Below are 22,589 nucleotides of genomic sequence, written 5' to 3'. Positions count from 1 at the left end.
GTTTAGAGCCGCCATAAATCATGTAATTAGAATAATTAACACATCCTCGTGTCTTTAAAGATAAGATTTTTATATAGGTATACACCGCGTTATAGGGAAACATTTGCTGTTTCCTAATGATTAAAGATGTTGTTAAGCATAAGGGTTAAGGGGTCAAGTTATAATTAGTAAACTAATTAGTATGTGTGTCATTAAGCATAACATAGCAATCAGGTCTCGATTGAATATTGTCATTGTAGGAGTGTATTGCTAAGCATATCTTTTTATTTTTTCTTGTTTTTAAGTTGCTGGTACTTTTGAAAGATTGAAGCTCGCATATTCCTTCCGTTCATCTAGAACCTTTTCAATGGACATAAATAAATAAATAAAATTCATCAGAACACTTATATAGTTATATTACGTAATTTTCGTAATTCTTAGTACAAGTAGAATTTTGAATTTAGCATGCAAGAAATAAATAGGGATGGGAGGAAGGATTGTCGATTAAATGTATCATGCAATATTATAAAACTCAAAAGTCGTTTCTACTCCTCCGTTGCATCTTCAAAATATGAGTAATTGATCGATTACGTGAATACTTATTTTCAGAATCCCAATAGTTGTTTAGATACGAATTGATTGATCTCGGATCCGATTTTTGAGTAATCAATCATCTGAGTTAATCGAGTTTTAGAAGACAAATATAATGTACTATGTAATGGTTTGCTGCAGCAGAAACCAAGTTGGCACTTGAGGTATACAATTATTTTTGCAAATGACGTCTCTATCGTTAGCTCTTGCAAGTTGAAATATTAGTCTCCTCTGGCTCCACTTTTTTGACTTTTCTCTATATGGTACATTTTATATTATTTCAACTCAAGTAGTAATAAATAAATTTAAACAGTTATATATTAATTATTCAATCACAACCTTTTTGCCACCCCTTTAGGTAAGAAAAACTCACAGAGACTGTAAAAAAGTGGGACTTACTACATTACATAAAGTGAGAGAGTGAGTAAAGCAAGAAAATTAGTGGGCCAGACAAGCAGGGAGCCCAGCTGGAGTTGCAGTAAGTATTTGAGTAAGCCAAGAGTAGGTACATCCCAGTTTCACTTTCTACTGCTGTTGTAGTGTAGTACGGATTGAATTGGGTCCAATTTTCTGACATGAGCATTTAATAGTCCCCAAAGTAGAAAGCCATTATTTTTACGCGCTACTCTTATCTGTTTGGATGTATTACTTGACTTGCTATGAAGGTTGTAAACTTGTAATTTTTGTGTTGGTTTGGGTAGTGAATCAATTCTAGACCACATTTGTTCCATTGGGCGTGTAACACGTTTAATAATACTCCGTATGGCCTTTTCTCTAGGCTGCTTATTATTATTATTATTATTATTATTATTATTATTATTATTATTATTTATTATTATTATTATTATTATTTCTAGATACATAAAAAAATTTCAAAAGTTTTCTATAACATGAAGTGTCGATTTTGGATCGGTTCTTTTCTATAAATAGTAGTGTAGATATTCCGGATCTATTTTCAAAATATTTTTCGGATAATGTGGCATAATATTTGACATGATTTAATTTATATACTCACATATGTATTTATATACATATATGTATGTATGTGAGGTCAGATTTTATTATTAAAATAATTATTAAATATATATCATACTTATACGTAATTATTTGATAACAGTTTTGGAAACCATACTTATACTTTTACAAACGTAAATGATCTCACGTGTGTTAATATAAATTCCACTAATTTAAAAATGTCAAGAGTCTTTTTTTTAATCAAATGTCATGAGTCTTTTATAAGTTATTTTGATATCTGTAACACTATTCTATTATTATTCGATTTTTGATCGAAAAAATAATCACAAACGAGAAGTGCAAATATTTCAAAACAAATCTGAAAAGTGCTTAATTTGACATCATTTTCCGCGTAAATACGTAAACTTTTATCATGAATAGATTATTATAATCCAACGGAGCAGAATCGATAATTTTATAATTGTACTCAAGCTTGTAAAACTTGAAAATCGGATTACTTAATTATGTTTTGAAAATTCAAGGAATCAATTAATTTTGTTCCGAGTACCTATTTTTAATTTCCGTAAACTTTACCTGTTACTCGCTTAAATTTGAATCAATCTATTTCCGATTTCGAATCAATTAACTACTAATTTCCGAACACCATGAAAAGTGCTTGTGCGAATAGACCGATTTTTAAAATACAGGAACAGAGCACGGTAAGTTTGATGAGTTTGAAAAAACGGGAGATGATAAACACCTTTTACACCAACTCATGCAAACATCACCCTTGAACTAGTCAAAACCATACCCAAACAGTACATAAAACTTAACCTTCACATCCTCATGAGCTGTGTTCAACAACTGTAACTCCAAAGTGAGTGAGTGAGTGTCATAAAATGTACCCCACTTAACCATGTGCTCTCCCTCTCCTGTCTCCACCACTCTCCTCAATCATTACATCTCTCCTCTCTCTCTCTCTCATTTCTCTCCCACCTCTCTCTGTGAAACCCCCACCCTCTCTCTCTAAAACTAACTCACCATGTCAAACTCCGATGGATTCACAGGCGCAATTATCGACACACAACAGCGAGCCGTCGTCGTTGCGCCGGTGAAGAAACCGCCGGCGAAGGACCGCCACAGCAAGGTCGACGGCCGTGGCCGGCGCATTCGCATGCCGATCATCTGCGCGGCGCGTGTGTTTCAGCTCACGCGCGAGCTAGGTCACAAGTCCGACGGCCAGACTATTGAGTGGCTTCTCCGGCAAGCTGAGCCGTCGATTATCGCCGCCACCGGCACCGGCACAACTCCGGCGAGCTTCTCCACTCTCTCCGTCTCCGTACGGAACTCCAATACTACGCCGTCGTTATCGGCGGCGCTTGACCAGAAACCGGCGGCGTATCCGACGGCGTTTCTCCTCGGTAAACGTGCGCGTGAAGAAGACGATGAGAACGGCGAGAAGAGCGAAAATATCGGGCATGACCCGACCCGACCCGGTGGAGGCGGGTTTTGGGCGTTACCGACCCGACCCGATTTTGGGCAGGTGTGGAGCTTTGCTGCACCGCCTCATGAGATGGTTGTGCCTTCGCAAGTGAGTATGAGTATGGGTTCGGCTAATGCGATGGCGTCGAGGTTTATGCAACAACAGGCGGTTGGAGAAGCTTCGGCTGCTAGGGTTGGGAATTATCTTCCGATTTCTCAAGGGCATTTGAATTTGCTTGCTTCGTTATCCGGTGGCAGGAGGGATGATGATTCTCGGTGAATTTTCGATAATTTGATTGATGTTTATGTATATGAATTTGTTATTTATGAAGTTGTGTGAGATAAGTAATTTAGGGTTTTAGGTTTTAGTGAGTGTTTTCTAAAATGGAGGTAATGAGACTGTGCACAATTTGTTGAATTTCTCGCTGTAGTTTTAGCCTAAGCATCGAGATTGAGGTAAAATTATGGTTGTTTGTGATAATATAGGATCGTAGCTAAGTCTAATGTTTTTGTGGGAAATGGACATTAGAAGTTCTGTTTACCATATATGTATACGGAAGCGATGGAGGTTTCCGGTGGAATTCGGTTTTTTGGAATGTTTGGAACATTTCCTGGAAGATGATTATATGGTTATTGAAGAATGTTGCTGTCATGGTAGCTTTATATGTTGGTTAATGAGGACTGCTGCGGCCATGGTAACTCGGTGTTGCTTATTTAGGGAGATTTGGCCTGTGTTATGTTTTGTTCTATATAATTTTGCTGCAGTCTTATTGGGTGCAATGGCATGGATTCTAGCATTGGCAGGTTGTTTCTTGCTCTTTTCCTCCATATTTACTTTGTATGTCGATTAAATTGACCTCTGATGCACCATTGTTATTATGGAAAAGCAATGGTTCTGATGTATAAGTTCTCTTTTGAAGTTAATTCTACCCATTTCTTAGAATTATCCGTGTGCAATAATGTAGTCTCTTGTGCTTGTGGATTGTTTTTGGGAGGTGCCTATGGTGTGAATAAAAACGCCCATTTGTTTCCTTCATTTCTCATCGCCCTTTTGCTAATCCCTAATTTAATGCTTCAGTACTATTAATTTCGATACAAATGAGCTTGATTTTTATTTGCATTACTTCAAACATACATTTAGTTAAATGCTTGTGAAGTGATGATGATAAATTGCTATTCGTATTCTATAAACCCTGTATTTGGTTAGTAAGCTTGTAGATTTCAAGATTATCTTGCAAGAATTTCACTTCCTACTTATTTCAACATTTTTATCCGTTGCAGCCTTCCTTTGTATCTTTTGTAAGGCTACATTGGTAGCAAGTTACAGGATGTAACCAAAGGAGCCCTTCACTCCTGGTACATTTTTCATCCTTGTCAATAGTAGTTACCTTTCCTAAGTTTTTGGATCCATTGCTTACACTTCAGGCGTCTTGGTTTCATGAGGTCTTCACACCTTGGTACGTTTTTCATCATTGTCAAAAAATGTACTTTCCCGAAAGTTCTTGGATCCATCTTTTACACTCTCCACGCCTTAATTCAAAAGGTTTTTTTTTTGTGCGGAAAAATATGTGTACTTACTCTCCTTCGGAGTAGGGCATATTGGGTGAGTTTGGCTGGATTTGCCAATCATTTACAATTCCATATCATTGCAAATACACAAGTACATGATCATGGGTCTACTTAGCTTTGCATTTTCCATGTTAACAATGCTGGCAATGAGAAGAAGGATTTGGTTTTGTAGTAGTTGAAGAAACATGTGAACTATTAGGCAAGTATAATCTGGTTGCTCACAACAGGAGAAATTAGTTATCTTATCAGCTGGGAATATACAACTGTAGTGTGGAAATTAAAGGCATAAAATTATTAAAGCGACTGACCCACCAGGTTTCCCAAAAGTATAACATGAGTTGTTGTGGTTGTTAAGAATTTGGCCACTTGCAGATTTATGATCTATGTTCCTCACCTCTTCCTCAATTCTACATTCATTCTTCGGGGTAGATTTTTTCAGAAGTCAGCAGATATCTCATATTTTCCATACTAATATATAGCATAATTAAATTAATTTTTTTTAGGTCTTATAAAAAATTGCTTAAAATAATACATAAATAATGTACCAGTGTCCTTGAACCACTTTCTTATGTAGGTGTAGTGTTCGGATTAGTTGATTTTTGGGGAAGGTGTTATTTTTTTCCGTTTCCAGGAGATAGTTTCCTATTTCTCGAATAAGCCAATTCAAATGTACGAACAGAAATTGCAGTAGTTAATCATTTGTCATGCAAAACAATGTTACGAATTATAATATCTTCAACAAAAATCAAGAAATCAACCAATGCCGAAACAATGACAAAATTAGTTAGGGGTATTAGAAGAGGTACAAAATTCGATTTACACATTCCGCCCTGTATTGTCAAACATAATAAAAAAGAGAGAGAGCTACATGTGCACACCCTTTATTAATATTAAGAACAACATATCCTACCCTTATAAAATTCGTTTGTATTTAACTTAAATCTACTTTTATGTTATAATTGGGTGTGTATTTATAAATTAGGGTGTGCACGTGTCAGTTTCAAAAGATATTATAATTTGAAACATAGTTTGGCTCATAGATGACAATTTTTTTCCCCAATACCCTTTTTTTACTGGTTGTTCCCGTGGGTTTAATTTTGAATCTTTGGAGGAAGCATGGTGTTAAATGAGACCGGTGAGACCGAAACATACAGTTTTTAGACGGAGCTGTTTCATGTTTTACCCTAACAATAATCTTAAACAAGATACGATAAGATAACCTTTTACACGATTAAATTAATTCAACATAACAAAAATATATTATATTTCGAAACCAGATGAAAAATGGGGTTTATTATTATATCAAACAGAATAGGACTACAATTTTTTTTTTCTCCTTTCCTAAAAATTTATTAAAATAAACTAAAAAGAAAAATATAATTAACAACAAAGAAAAGTGCCCTCACGCAGGATCGAACTACGGACCTCCAGTTTACAAGACTGGCGCTCTACCACTGAGCTATAAGGGCAACTGCTACAAATTTTCAAAACAAAAATTTAAAATTATCCATATTAGTTTTTCTACCACTGATCAGTTCTCCAGCATTCCTTTACATGATTTCATTACACTGACTTGGATCAGTTCTTTTTTCCTAAATAATTACTTGCTATTGCTTAAGAATGGGGAAGCATGCATGAATATTTTTACAAATCTTACATTTTTATCGTTTCGAAAGTCAGTTACCAATTCAGTTGAAGGTCTAGCATGACTGACCCTGTTACAGTTCATAGGGACAACTAGTTTGTGTCAAGCGTGGAAAGCTTATGATAAGCTTATTGTGAGGGTGGATGTTGTTTGGTCATAAATTTGAAATTTGCATGTCGAATTCACAGCTGGTATAAGGTCTCACAGCCCATTCCTTTCAGTGGCAGAGTTTCACCTCCATAACAAATGAAGATGACTTGCATATTTCACCTCTGCACTATATCTGAGAATAATGATCTTAGCTTGAAAATACTCTCTTTGCTCTATTATACATAGTGTTGGATTTACAGTCCGGTATCTTAGAGCATTCGATATGTTTATATACAAGTGTGTCAAAATTCCGAGAATCAATCTATTATTTCTCTTATTGTAAAGCAGAATTTATGATCTTGCACAAGCCATATGGATACTTTCTCCACTAGATTAATGGTTTGTTATCATGACAAATTGTGAAATTAAATGCAGGTGGCTGCTATGAAGAAATGTAAATCAAATAAAGATAGATTAATGCTATCACTAGCTAAACTGAATGAAAAACTGTAAATCATGCTAGGATTGAGCTCGAATGTTCAACTGCAGTAGGAGATTCCAGGCAATGCCATTTCTTGTAAATTTACAGTATAGGAGTTGAGAATATAACATGCAGTCATATGAGCTTGTTTCGAGATTTCTGATTTTACATTCCATGTCCTCTACTTAGTCTGAATTTTACTTCTTTGCTTCTTTCACCCTAAACAATGTTATGTCTAGTATTTCCATCCCCCCCCCTCCCTTTTTTAATTTTATTTTTAAAGGAGAGTTACACAAGTAATCCTAAATGCTTATATAACAATTGCAAGCTATATGCATGTTTAGGAACTAGGCAAGACTCATAATAATAATAATAATATCACACATAAACAGTAGAACCAAGGAAAAGTTTACATATTTATCATAATCTTCACTACATTTCATTTGGACTGCAAGATACAATGAGTAGGGCACTAAACAAGTACTAGCAGAGAAAACCAAAATCACCATTGTCAAAGTTGAGAGAGTAACTGAAATAATCATAATGGAAGCTGAATCTTTGCTTCTCCTTCTTCTTCCACATCATTTGCCTCTGAACATGACCTCTAGCTCTCCAAAACAGGCTCCTTAGCTTCTTTTTACCATACCTTATCAGAACATATGGCTCACAATACACTCCAATTACAACCTCCATCTTACAAGAAAGATAAAAATTATATACTTGTACACTGAGTGTGAAAGAGAATGAAAGGAATGAAAGGTGTTAAATAGAGTAGTTCTGCAGTTTTTTTTGTAATAGTGATAATTTAATAAAGATGTAGAGGATGGTATTAAACTATTGATAAAAGTGAAAGTGGGAAAAGGTCAAATGGAGAGATTTGTACAAGATGAAGAAATGTACATTTTGGTGAATAAAGTGTATTTTTGTGCAGAAGTACTTGTTAGTCACAGCACACAGCAGCAAATGCAGCTTTGTTGAGGATTAAAAAGGAGCTTGCATGCTTTACTATCATCTTCAGTCAATCAATATCATATTCTGCAACCCCATGTTTTTCCTAGATTCTTTTGAATAATAAGTGTTTACATTTGCTAATTTTGTAAATTGATGAATAATTATGATTAAGAAACAATCGTTCCTGCGTTTCGGATATGAAGTCTCATTCGAAGCTTTACAACACGGGCAAATAAAATAGTCTAATATTTGAACACCGCTTCGTTATCAACGAGAATGCTTGCGAATATTTCACCAATCAAAAGTTGAAGTTAACCAACAAAAGGTTGATGTCGTGGTTGAGCTCTTATCCCCCTTGCAGGAGGTCAAGAATTCGACCCATAATTTGTGGGTGTATAATTAATTAGAAAGCCAGAATATTGAAAAATATGAAAGTCGAATATCATATCGGAGGATGACAAAAAGAGGTACACAGACGATGTTAGGTAGGTTGGCCTCAAGGGGTCTGCTTGTGTTGAAATGAATAGAAATTACCGCCTTGAACAGCTAAAATTCCGTATAATAAATTTAGGTGAGTGAGTGTGCATGGGTGAAATAAATTCACAAATTACACATGCAGCAGAGACTTATGAGATTATGTCCGACCTCGAGCGAAGAACCCGCTGATTAACATATGAATTTTAAGGCAGGGGAGCAATTACATTCGTGTAGTCATTTTCTCTCTTGTTTTAATTTTGGACTAGTCTCTCTGCTTCATACTTCTGCAATTTATTCTTCTCCTCTTTCTCTTTGTACCAGTAATGCTACTATTTAATATATTCACTGTTGATCTTCACTATTGATATGTTGTCCCGTCTGTCTATTGCTGCCTTAATGATATTTTGGTACATGCATCAAATGGTTCACCACACCAAAATACGAAAGTACATGAATTCATTTTATATCAGATTCAAGTATACATGACTAGGATGACTAGGAGGAATATAATGAAGATGCTACCTGCAAATACCCGACTTAGCCAGCTGCGGAGAATGGTGCGAAAGTATAATGCCTTGGTTGTATTAAGTTGACCACTACAAGGTGTTTCTCGTGTGCCCCTGTCCTTGTAGGACAGAATCTACAAACCAAAGATTATACACCAGTTCAAAGATTTACATTCAAAATCGACAATAAAGACTTGGTGCATAGGTTGAGTTTTTGTCCCCTTAAAGGAGCTTCGGAACTTAAACACACCACGCAACATCATTTGTTTAAGATAGTTTAGAAAAATTATCAAATCCCGGAAAAAAATTATGTTATATCTAAAATTTGGTACAATAAATATTCGGGTCAATCAGGCAAAATTGGGATATTTATGCCTAAAATTAAGGATAAGATAAGGTAAATACTTTCTCTTGTGAAGATGGTAGGCACGCCCTCACGATGGTATGAGCAGGGAAGACCCCAAGACCTGCGGGCGTGTGCCCAGATAATGCCTTCGTAAGGAAAAAGAATCCTCAAATTAATGGAAAGAAAAGAAAGTTTAAAGAATCAAGGCGCACCCTCATGAATGCAGGAGGCGCCCTATTGTTATATGAAGAAGGGAATTTGAATAATTCTCTGAGCCCGCCCCTCACATGTGGAAGGTGTTAGGGCGCGTACTAAGTAGGAAAAATGGCTTGGATGGGACTTCAACATGGTTACTTGGACGGATTCTTTGGATGATTCAAGGAAAGAGGGGATTATTATCACTAACCTATTTTTTACAGGTATTTTATTGAAGAACTATTTTTCTGTAATGCAACCACAGAAAGGCGGGGTCCGTGGTCAGAAACCTCCAAGGGTATGCCTAGATGGAAGGTCTCCTATTGCAGTCAATGAGTGTCCTTATTGGGGATGTGGAGTAAACTTTGGTGTGTGCTTTGGGAGCTCTGTCTCTGTAGTCAACGGGTGTCCTCGTTGGGAGACTTTAGAGTATCCTGCACTTTGCACCCAAAAACTTGGGATCACTTGTCTTGTAATCTGGCAGGGACTCTTTATTCGAGAGACAAGGATGTATTACTAGATGCCGCTCATTTTTTACGATTTTATATTAGATTTAAAATTCGTTGCCAACGTAATAATAACCTATAGGGTCACACACAAAAAATGCTTGAAGGATTATTTAATTTAAATTGGATTTAAATTAAATTAAAGTAGTTCGAATAATTTATAATATTAATTAAGTATGACTTAATTAATTAGATAAATAATATTATTCGAATTTACTAATATCAATTATGAAATTCAGTTGTTAAATAATTAAGTGTGACTTAATTATTATACAAATTGGAATTTCGAATTAATAATAACTACTAATTAGTTAAGAGTTATAATTCTTTTTCTCTCCATATAATATCTCTTGTGTGACTGATTTTGGGGGCAAAACTTTTACTAAAACCCTAGCCACCAAGAAAGTAGATGGAGAGAGCAAAAAAAACAAGTTTGTGCTAGTACACATCCAATCCTTGAGTTCAAGCATTCGTGTGGATACCGATAGAGCGTAGATCGCGAGAGCGGGATGCGTGGTGATTGAACAATCTTTGGATCTTCATTATTCAACCAATTTGTAAAGTTTCTTAAGGTAAATAATCTGATCTATGAATTAAATATCTTATTTTCGCATGAATCCTGCGGTGGGTTTCAAAAATTCTGATTTTTCACATTTTTAATTACTATTTCCGTTGCGTTTATGTGCTCGAAACCATTCAATGACATCATAGCTACTTGCGAAAAGTGTTTAATTCGTTTATGTGTTTACTAGTTTTATGATGATAACATGTATACAATATTTCATGACTGTTATTGTTATGTATGCGATTTTGTATGTTTTACATGTTGTTATGTTTATATATGCGTATGTATGTATATGTTTTGAATATATGATATTCATAAGAGTTGTATAATCATATGATGATTATATAATCTGTATATATACTGATATATACATATTTTGTGTTTGTTCTTATTATAAGAATCGTATTTGATACGATTCTGAATCGGATGCAACAGATTTGCTAAAATCTGTGTCTGGTGTTCGATTTTGACAAACGAATATGCTATTTCATATGGAATAGAGCGTATGAACGAAACTGATAGCTTTAGCTATCAACAACTGATCTATAAGGCGTTTGACGTTGTTTAGACCCTGTAATCTGTGATTTAATGTTATCAGATTTAATTTCAAATTTTCTGATTTTTTCCATATTTGGTTTTTATGATTAGATCATGATGGGTATGATATGTTAAGATAAGAAAATGTGTTCTAACATGTTCTTATGTGTTAATTGAGCATGGTGGATGGTTATGGCTTATGAACTTAAGTTAATGGTTTTGGTTTTTTAAATACGACTTGCATGTCGTTTGATCTTGTAATTATTAAATCTCGAATGTAACTCGAGTTCTTCTTGTAAGTACATTAGATTAGTTTTTATATTTCATTCTCATAATGTACACGAAGACATGAAGATTTGAAGATCAATGAAGGGTAATCCCACATGGAGGCCATCCAAGGAAACAATACAAGAAAGAAAACATGTAATAGTTAGCCTGTATTTATTTTCCACCTTAGATTGACCTAGATCTTTGTCATTAGCTTGATAAAGATCATATAGGATGAAGCCATAACCAACCACATTTAATTTATCGCACTTTGCATATATATGCTCATATGATGAATGTATGTGTAGAGTAGTTTATAAATATGCATGTTTAATTGGATTAAGGATGTATGTATTAGATATGACACCCATGTCATGCTTGCTAAACAAGATAAAATCTGTAATGACTCAAGATTTTAAAATGAACAAACGATTATGAGATTCTCGTATTTATGAAGCACGGAATAAAATATAAATTTTCTTTATTTCTGACATGGGATGATTTTGTCAAAAGCGAGTTCATTGAACTTGTAAGGTTGTGGGTTTTAAGCGAGACCGTTGTGACTCCCTCACTACCTGGAAATCAAACCATTGAAGAATATTAGTTTGAAGTATTTTATTCAAGAAAAAATTGGGAATCTCTTTATGATGGGATCATGATCATTTTTAAAATTAAAATATTAAGTTGATTAGATGTCTTCCAATGAGTCCAATGTGTTAACCCCTAAATCGATAAAGAGTGGGTTCGTCAAAGTGAAGTACTCCCATCTATCGTGGGAGATGTGTTGAAGTATATTGATACTTTTTGACTATTGGGTTTGACTTAACTAAGTTACCACAATAGGATTGTGAACTTAGAGGCATAGAGTTTGGCGAGATTTATTAGATAAATATGAACAAATATTGTTCCACCAAGCTATCCAAGAGTTATATAGTTGATATAATTGATAAATGTTGTCTACCTAAATAATCACGTTTTAGGAGAAAAGCCAAAGCTGACCTAACGCATGGTGAAATATGGATCTTGGCTCACTAGAAAGGATATAGAAGATATTCTTTTCGAAAAAGAGTTAGGGCTATTGATTTGATAAAAATAGTGGGAGATATATATTATGAATATATATATATGAATAATCACTTGAACATAATTTAATGATCATCTGTAGACTAAGTCATTTTATGCACTTTAATATTGTAGATATCAAATGACAAATAACACAAACAACTTCTCTATGTAATAGTTCTTGAGAAGGACAAACTGACATGAAATAATTTCCTCAATTGACATGCGAACTTGAGGATTGTCCTCGGGTTCAAGGATGTCACTCAAACTCCTCCCTTATTTCTTCTAGCTGAGAATGAAACATGTGCTGAACAAAATGCTTACCAGAAGCAAATTGATTATGCAACTGATGTCTCATCTCTCATGCTTGTAATTATGAGTGCTGAGCTTTAGAAGAGCATAATGATGCTCATGATATGATTGATCACCTTCAAAGGATGTTTGAAGGATAGACTCGTCAAAAAGATTTGACAATAATAAGGCACCATACTTTTGCATTAATGGGAGAATGATATCCGGTTGGACCACATGTTCTAAAGATAATAGGTATATGTACCTTGATATTTTGGATTTCAAGAATATTCTAGAGACTCATCTTGATTTGATCAAACAATATTTGAACAACTTCTACTCTCAGTTTGTTAAAAATAAAAGGAATGAGATAGATAGAACACTTACTGAGTTGTTGGGCATGTTTAGAACTGCTGAAAATAACACGGTAAAGGCATGAATTATGACCATATTGATGGTGTACACACAGTGTAACGACCGGGAAATTTACGTTGTATTATATCATATTGATAATAAAATATGTGTATTAATATGTCATTACGTGTGATTATCTGTTGAAATCTAATTGTTACTTATTACGTGCATTTCGTGTCATTTCTGTATTTTTAAGGTATTTTTCAGATGTTTTATTTTGCATTCATCGCTTTCATTTCAAACGTTTTACGATCCAAACAATGATTTTAAAGCAAGTATTTCAAATAAAATAATGGGCCTTCTTTTTCATCAAACGGCTTTTACAATAGCAATATTCTGAACATCTCGATATTTTATAAATTTTCTCATTTTACGAAAAATGATTTTTTCGGGTCCCATTGGGTGTTAAAAACCCCACAAAAATCACATTTTTATTTTTATAAAATTATAGGACTTTCATTTATATTATTTCTTTGCATTTTTGTAATATTCACAATTTTTGGGAAATTTTGGCATATATATTGTATATATAAAATATTTATAAATTAAATTTTAATACCCAAAAATTACAAAATAGGGGCTTATTAATTTAAAAAAGTGTAGAATTAGGGCCTTAATTTTAATTAGGAGTATTAATTTTACTACTATAAATAGCCTAATTTTTATTTAATTAATCATAATTAAAAATTAAAAATCAGAAATTTCTTTGAAACCGGGTCGGGATTTCCAGAATCGGGTCGAGAATCAAACCTTGATTTCCAGCTGATTTCTGCATCAAATCGTGTGATTCAAGTACTCAAATCGAAGGTTTTGATCCGTTCTTTCTGTTTCTTGCATCAATTTCATGTTTTAATGCCTTGATTTTGATTTTCGATTTCTAGGGTTTATGCTCAAATTAGGACTTTTTGATTCTAGGGTTATTTTGATGATTGATATAGCTTTGTTAGATGATTTACAGTTGATTCATGGTGTTTAATCGAACGAACGATGTCTATATAGTGATTCACGATTTCTAGGGTTTATGTCAGATTTTCAAAACACAACTCGATGATTTCTGTGAATTTTTGGTTCCTGAAAGTTTAGGGCTTTGATTGTGTGTGTTCATAGCTTTAATTTCCACTATAGAACGTTGAGTTTGGTTTACATAATCAAAAGATGGGTTTTTGGCCGGAATTGAAGTCGGTTTTGATCGGAGAAATTGTTGCAGGGATGTTTCTGGTCGATTTTGGCCTGAAACAGATTGGGGGAGTAATTTGGAATGTTTTGGGATAAAAAACGGTACCAAACGGTGTCCGTTTGGCCAGGAATTGAGACGCCGGAGTCCGGGAAACCCACCGGAATCTGGAAATTTTCCGGTGAGTTCATCCCCGACCTGGGATGTTCTTGGTGAACCAGTTGCAACCCGATTTGCAACTCGGGTTTGATCTGATTTTGTCGGGGATTGTTTTCTGACATATGTTTCTGAATTTTTATTTTTTTATTTTATTTTTATTTTGAAAATCAGATTTATTTATTTTATAAAATGATTAATTAATTATTTAATTAATTGATTTATATTATAAATAATTCTGAATTATTTTCTAAAAATCAGATTGAATTATTTTCTTAATTATTTATTATTTATTTATTATTTATTAACTATTTATTAATTATTTAAAAATGATTAATTATTTTGATAATTAATCAAATAATTTTCAATAAATCATAATAAATTCATTTTAATTCCAAAAATTATAGAAAAATCATTTTTAATTCTTATTTTTCTTAAATAATGATTTAAAAATTATTTTTGAGTTTTAAAAATTAGTAATAATTATTTATAGTGAATAAAAATTGGAATTATCAGTGTTTAATTTATAATAATTCAGCCGTTAGTCCGATTCGAGTGAAACGAAAGCCTGTTGACTCAGAAAAATGAATTTTTTTTCATTAAAAATAATATCAAAGCTTAATTTCTTCTAGAAATTAGTTGATTTTGTTACTTGTTTGATTATCAATCGAAATGCGTGCCGAGACGAGTCCGAAAAATTCCGGAAAAATGGAAAATGGGAAACGAGTCAGATAACGATCAGTTGAGCGATCAGCGAGTCGATTTTGGTTTTAAAAATTATTTTAACTATAAAAAAATGGTTATGTGCTTATGTGCTTATGTGTATTACATGGTTAATTGAGTCTTATTTGCTAATAAATAATACATGAGTCAGTCATAAGCGCATGGGTAGATGTTAGGAACGGTGTGAAATCGATTCAAGATGCAATTGAAGTACGAAATGACTTAATCAGTCTATTTTGCTAACAGAAGCTAAGCCAGCCAGGCAAGTTGAGTCGATATTAGTCTAAGGTGATAGACGAAAGTGATCTAATTGCAGTGAGTCGCGCAGAAGGCAAGTTTTTCCCCTATTCTACTTTTAGAATAGTGATATTTATTCAAATGCTTATTACCTTTGCACTCTTTTGATTCTTGTTCTTAATCACTGATATACATTTGCTATTTCTTTGTTCATATTTCATATCGATCCTTGATTTCTCCGTTTCTTTGGATTTCTGATTCATATCCCGTTGATGATGCATTGAGATTGATATGTTCTGGTGTTTAGAATATATCAAAGCATACCGATTGTTCCGGTTGCTAAGCGATGGACTGGATAATGATATTTTTGGGATTGAGTGTGTCTTAATCCTGAGGACCGGGATTTGACTGGTGCCTCGACACGGGCCGTAGTGTCTGGGTACCCGACCGGATCTATATAGTGAGATATAGATCTACATTATATTCTGACTGATCAGCAGAATATATATGCGAACTTGTGTCCAGTTTAGTTCATTTGTACTCGCCAGTAATGGCCTTCTTTTTATTCTCGTGGGGTTATAACTTTGTAGATATACCCGGGATTACGGGTTCAATTAAAATGCTTTAACACCGCTAATATTTTGTGGACTTGTTGTGCAATTTTTGGCTCACCCTTTTTATTGTTATTCACCTTATTGTTTTCAGTTAAGAAGGAATATGAAACCCATCAGGACTCGAGTGGTAAAGAAGCGGGTCAAGCACCGGGATCCTCTCATACCCAAGGTGTTGATCCCAATCCAGGAAGAAAGCTTTGAGTTTCCCGAGCAGGTGGAGTGTTGATAGTTAGTGTGTGTGTTTGAATAAAAGTTGAACTTAGTTTAAAATGAAATAGACAATGGTTTGTAATAAAGGGAGTTTGTGAGAATTTGAAAATGGTTTGTAGTAAAATAGATAGTGGTTCTTGTTTTCATACTTCAACCTAAAAAAAAGATCCTGGTTAGTATTAAAGGGGTTTAATTTTATTTCTTTATTAATTGTTAATCAGATAGTACAGGTTTGGTGATTAGCTAGTAACCCCCAGACTTATACCCCGAGTCTGGAGGGCGTTACACACAGTATTCAAATGGGAAAGGAAAGTGGACATGCAAGGTGAAGATTTGATCTTATTCGGTGCTAAACCAAAGTCCAATCTCAAAGGGCTTTTGAAGCCTGATAATGGTGTTGCTAAATGAGATGATTACCACTTCTGTGGAAATAACTGGATGATTGGAATTTAAATTGTCGAGCTTGTTTGGAAGATCTAAAGAAGAAGACCAGCAATGGTCAAGCTTCAGGTATAGGGTTAGAATTAGAGCAAAAGTTGTTGCTCTAGTTGAAGGAACTCGATACCGAATTTTACCCATAAGGCGAGATTGAGAACTTGATAAATTGTTATTACATGCCTGCCTTTAGTGGATACATTAAATCAATTTATTGTCAGGACAAGAAAGGTTTTCATTTTAATTAAATAAATAATAGTTGTTTCATTCTATTTTAATGATAAGGCTTATAATGTTGCACAATTAGTTAACAATTTATATGTTCTAAGATGACTCAAGTCAAACATTACCTCTAACATTGTCGTTAAGCCATATTAATGAGAAACACATTTCTGAGTTATATATAGATGAATACTTTGATAAGTTTGATTTTGAATCATACGGAAGATGCGAACTTTGTCTCATTGGCAAAATGACTAAAGCTTCTTTTACCTGATCAGGTGAAAGGGCCACCGCACCATTAGGACTTATACATAATGATGTATGTGGTCGAATGCGTATGATGACAAGGGGCTTTTACTACTTCATAACATTTACTGTTGACTTCAGTAGGTATGGAAATGTATATCTTATGAAGAACAAATCTGATTCTCTTGAAATGTTCAAAGAATATAAGGCTGAAGTAGAAAAGCAAACAGAGGAAAGTATAAAAGTTCTACGATCAGATCGTGGAGGAGAATACTTAAGCCTCAATTTCAAAAGTTTCTTGAAGGAGTGTGATAGTGTATCATAACTTACTCCTTCTGGATCACCTCAATGGAAAAGAGATTCTGAGAGGAGAAATTGCACCTTGTTGGACATAGAGTGATCGATAATGAGTCAACAGGATCTTCCATTCAGTTTCTGGGGTTATGCTCTAGCTGCATATACACTTAACCAAGTTCTGAATAAAGCGGTTCAAAAATACTCTACATGAGATATAGAGTGATAAATGTCATCGCATGTCATTTATGAAAATTTGGGGACGTGAAGCGTTTGTAAAACGTTTAGCCTCTGACAAGCTTGGACCAAAATTAAATAGATGCTATTTTGTGGGATATCCAAGTGAAACTAGGGTATAGTTTTTATAATCCTTCCGAGAATAAAGTGTTTGTTGCTCGGTCCGCTATATTTCTTGAGGGAGAACTACTTTCTAAGAAAATCAGTGGAAGGATAATACATCTCGATTAAGATCGAGAACCACATGATAACAGTGAACCAGAGTTGGAATAAGATCAGGATGTACATCAAAATGTTGAAAGTAATCATGTTCAGGAAACACAGGTTATTTGTAGATCTAGTAGGATTCACCATGAGTCCGTGAGAAATTATGGATTTCTTTTGACTCAAAATGGTGATGTGATGCTTACGGATAATGATAAAGCCTCTCACCTACCAAGATGCTATGAACAGTCTAGACTCCGAGAGATGGCTGGAGGCCATGAAATCCGAGATGGAATCCATGTATCAAAATAAAGTGTTGAATTTAGTTAATCCACTCGAAGGGGTAAAACCTATAGGGTGAAATTGGGTTTTCAAGAAGAAAAGTAACATGGATGGTAAAGTACAGACCTATAAGGTGCGACTAGTGGCAAAAGGTTTCAAACAAATTCATGGTATGGACTATGATGAGACTTTTTCACTAGTTGCTATGGTCAAGTCCATCAGGATTTTGTTAGCAATAGTTGCTTACTTTGACTATGAGATTTGGCAAATGGATGTCAAAACTGCTTTCTTATATGGGAGCCTTGAAGAGGATGTATATATAATACAACCTAAGGGTTTTGTCGATCCAAAGTTTGCTAAGATAGTTTGTAAGTTGCTTCTATCTATTTATAGATTGAAGCAATCCTCAAGGAGAATGAATATTCATTTTGATAAAATGGTCAAAGAGTTTGGCTTTATTCAAAACAAAGATGAACCATGTGTTTTCAAGAAGGTTATTGGGAGCCACGTGACATTCCTAGTATTATATGTAGATGACATTTAACAGATATGGAATGCCATACCTTCTCTACAGGCTGTTAATACTTGGTTGAGAATTAGTTTCTCGATGAAAGACTTAGGCGATGCTACCTATATATTAGGGATCAAGATCTATAGAGATAGATTGAAGAGATTAATTGACCTAGTCGGAGTACATACATTGTTAAAATATTGCATCATTTTATGATGCAAGAGATAAAGAATGGATATGTTTCGATGTCTCATGGGATGGTGATCTCAAAAGATAATTGCCCTTTAAATCATTAGATAATAAGGGCCGTTTGAGAAAGTTCTAGTTGCGTCAGCAATTGGTTCTATAATATGTACAATGATATGTATTTATCCTGCTGTTTCGTATACTTTGAGCATGACAAGAAGATACCAGTCTAATCCAGGTAAGGGTCACTGGATAATTTTCAAAAATATTCTTAAGTACTTAAAGCGGACTAAAGATTTATTTTTGGTGTATGGAGAAGATAGGGAACTAGTTGTAAATGGTTACACTGATGCTAGTTTCTGAACCTAATTTTTGGACAGATAAGGATGATTACGTGTTTATGTCTGTTTTATGTTTTGTCTAAATATAAGTGATGTTAGCTGGAATAGTTCACATCAATAACATTGACAATTCTATAATGGAATCCGAATATATTGATATTTTTGAAACAGCCAAGGAGACTGTTTAGGCATGTCCTTAGGCGATATCACCTTATTAATGAGATTAATGATCAAGGAGATATAAATGTAAAGTTCATAGTAATGATAATGTTGCATACCCACTGACTAAGGCTTTGTCGCAGCAGAAGCACGATGCTCATACTAGTTCCATGAGTATTAGATACATGGGTGATTAGCTCTAGTGCAAGTGGGAGATTGTTAGTGTTTGTGCCCTAGAGACAACACTGTGATGTTTTAGTTTAAGACGTTTGAATTATAAATATTTATGTTCTATCTATTATTCTTTTTATAATTTATTAATTCTTAACTTACTGCGATATAAATGTTATATTAATAAATGTCCTTTAAATATGATATGAATTCTATACCTTCAAGTATGTGACTTAGAAATGAGATTATGAGAATGATATCAATATTCTTAAAGGTCCCTAGTCAATTATTATTATTAAGGAAAATAATAATGCATTAAGACTGGTGTGTTTGTTGACTGATGATCACATCTCATTGATCATAGGTATAGTGATACTGAAGTCAAAAACATAGGCAGATGTATATGTACATGGTGCTAGACAGACCCGATTTGAGATTCTACATGTATGTTGTGTCATTAGTAATTCTCACTGTGATAATGATGTAATGGTCCTTAGACTTGAAATCATTATATTTTTATACAAAAATTAATGTACTTTGATTACATTAAAGTTACCTTTGACCGAGTAATGATAAAAGTGTATTTTGGGTATATTATGAATCGTATGAGAAGTATGAATGATCTAGAAAGGATTTAACCCTCCTAATTTTAGGAGTGATATTATTGGCATCTTGTGTGAGCTAGACTATGAAATGTGTGGTCACGCTCAAATATTGATTTGATATGTTAGTCTACTCATTGATCAAGGAAACTTGAATTACACTATGATGATGATGACACATTACATGCCTCTAGTTTAATTTATAATATTTGGTTAAAGGGATTATATTATATTGTACATTATTCACGAAAGGTTTAATCGATCACCGATTCAATTATTATTACTTGGGTAGCAATGATGTATTACTAGATGCCGCTCATTGTTTACGATTTTAGATTAGATTTAAAATTCGTTGCCAACGTAATAATAACCTATAGGGTCAGATACAAAGAATGCTTGAAGGATTATTTAATTTAAATTGGATTTAAATTAAATTAAAGTAATTCAAATTATTTATAATATTAATTAAGTATGACTTGATTAATTAGATAAATAATGATATTCAAATTTATTAATATCAATTATGAAATTTAGTTGTTAAATAATTAAGTGTGATGTAATTATTATACAAATAGGAATTTCAAATTAATAATAACTCCTAATTAGTTAAGAGTTATAATTTTTTTTTCTCTCTATATAATATCTCTTGTGTGACTGATTTTGGGGGCAAGACTTTTACTAAAACCCTAGCCACCAAGAGAGAAGATTGAGAGAGCAAGAAGAAACGAGTTTGTGCTAGTACACATCCAATCCTTGAGTTCAAGCATTCATGTGGATACCGATAGAGCGTAGATCGCGTGAGCGGGATGCGTGGTGATTGAACAATCTTTGGATCTCCATTATTCAACCAATTTGTAAAGCTTCTTAAGGTAAACAATCTGATCTACGAATTAAATATCTGTTTTTTCGCATGGATCCTGCGGTGGGTTTCAAAAATTCAGGTTTTTCACATTTTTAATTATTGTTTCCGTTGCGTTTATGTGCTCGAAACCCTTCATCAATATCATGATGGAAGTTCTTATGATAGAGAAAGTTGTGAAGAAGGCTCTGAGCAGGGCTATGATGAACCCTACGTTCCTACTCTGGTGGATCGTCCTACCCCGAATGTCGGGGTCCAACCCCCAGTCCTGATTAGTAACGCGGATTTGTTGGAACAAATTTCTCACATGGGTGATGCCTTGAACAGTTTCGACTCATGGCTAAGCACGGTGGAGCGACGTAAAACAAGGAGAGACGTTCGTCATAATCGCTCTGCTTATGCATCTAGAAAGGCTCCCATGGCTGAGAAGGATGCTTCGATTGGCCGCGGCCAGTCCAGAGGCAAGCGTATGGCAATAACGCGCGACGTTTGAATTACTCCAACGAAACATCCCCGATCGTTGAGCTTGTCGATGAAGATACTGATGGGCGAGAGGTGTCACGGGATGATAACCGAGTAATTACTCACCCGCACCGATCTAGGCGGGTTCTGAAGGAACGGAGGCAAGCGGAATCTATGACGATGAATGAGCAAAGAGGTTTTCCTGCCCTAAAAGTTCGTTTGGGGATTCGTTTGGGAGATGATGATCTAAGGATGTTGCTTTTGAAATGACAGAGAGATGCCGACCAAGAAGATGCGACGCCTCGTGGTTCAATGTGTGTGCCCATGAATCCTACTGAGAATCAGGAGCGGCATCGCGACCATGAGAGAACTCCTCTACGTGGATCGATGGATAGGTATGGTCATGACTATGAAAGTGATTGCTGGAGAAGACCTCAGTGGAGCGGAAGAGGCGGAGGCCGAGGTAGATACTTGGACGATAATCACCGCAACAACTATCGTGGCTATAGGGATACTCGCATGTATGATCGAGCTGAAAGAGATAATTATGTTGAAGATGACGGTCGCAGGGATATTCAGACATATGATCGTGAGATTTTTCAGCGAGGGCAAGGACAAAATCTGGAAGGAAATTAAGGGTGAAATCAAGAGATACTGGTGATACCAAGAGGAGGAAAAACCAATGCTCAAAATACTAATCAACAATCGGCTCATCCTGGTGAAAATCAGGTAGTGCCACCTCAACCTCAGGATCCACAACCCAATATGCAGACTATCCCCGGCGTGGAGACCTTTAATGTGGATGATTTGAAGAAGTTGCTCAATCACCTGGAAGGAAGGGTAACAACAACAGCTGAGATTCCGTCGCCATTCTCTGCTGCTGTAAGAGAGGCTCAGCTGTCGGACGAATATCATAACACAACTAGTGATCTCCGGTTCCATAGATGTTCAGATCCTGTGGAATTTATGTGATGATTCAACATAGAGATAGATGTATACCAAGTTCCAGACTTGGCCATATGTAGACTCTTGGCAACAACTTTCAAGGAAAACACTCAACAGTGGTTTCCAAAGCTTGGACCAGGGGTAATCATTTCCTGGGATCAGATGAAAACCTTATTCTTGACTAAGTTACAAGCAACTGTGAGGTATGCTACGTCGGTCACTACTCTGGCTAATGTCAAACAGAGGGAGAATGAAAGTCCGACATCTTACTTCAAAAGGTTCAACACCAAGTCTACCATTGTAAGAGGGGCTTCAGACGAAGCTCTGAAAAGTTTTTTGATAGCAGGATTAAGAGTTAGTTCAGATTCCTGAAAACACTTGTAAGGGAAGGATCCGGCTAATCTGGCAGAT

The 22,589-nt window shown here is 34.9% G+C and overlaps 1 protein-coding gene and 1 non-coding gene across 2 annotated transcripts; one reads left to right on the top strand and one right to left on the bottom strand.

Moving 5' to 3' along the window:
• Positions 1 to 2,395: 2,395 nt before the first annotated feature.
• On the top strand, positions 2,396 to 3,949 carry LOC141677243 (transcription factor TCP7-like). Its single transcript, XM_074483069.1, has one exon. The coding sequence runs from the start codon at positions 2,567 to 2,569 to the stop codon at positions 3,284 to 3,286; it is 720 nt and encodes a 239-aa protein (XP_074339170.1). The 5' UTR covers positions 2,396 to 2,566; the 3' UTR covers positions 3,287 to 3,949.
• Positions 3,950 to 5,972: 2,023 nt separating this feature from the next.
• On the bottom strand, positions 5,973 to 6,044 carry TRNAT-UGU (transfer RNA threonine (anticodon UGU)). Its single transcript has one exon. It is a non-coding gene; the product is annotated as a tRNA-Thr (tRNA).
• Between the last annotated feature and the right edge of the window lie 16,545 nt (positions 6,045 to 22,589).

Source organism: Apium graveolens, chromosome 8 (genome assembly GCF_009905375.1).
Source record: "Apium graveolens cultivar Ventura chromosome 8, ASM990537v1, whole genome shotgun sequence".
Classification (NCBI taxonomy): Eukaryota; Viridiplantae; Streptophyta; class Magnoliopsida; order Apiales; family Apiaceae; genus Apium; species Apium graveolens.
Note: the sequence above shows the minus strand (reverse complement) of the source record. Positions and strands in the feature narration are given on the sequence as shown.

Coding starts and splice junctions, on each gene's coding strand:
- LOC141677243 (XM_074483069.1), top strand. CDS start 2,567: ATGTCAAACTCCGATGGATTCACAGGCGCAATTATCGACACACAACAG.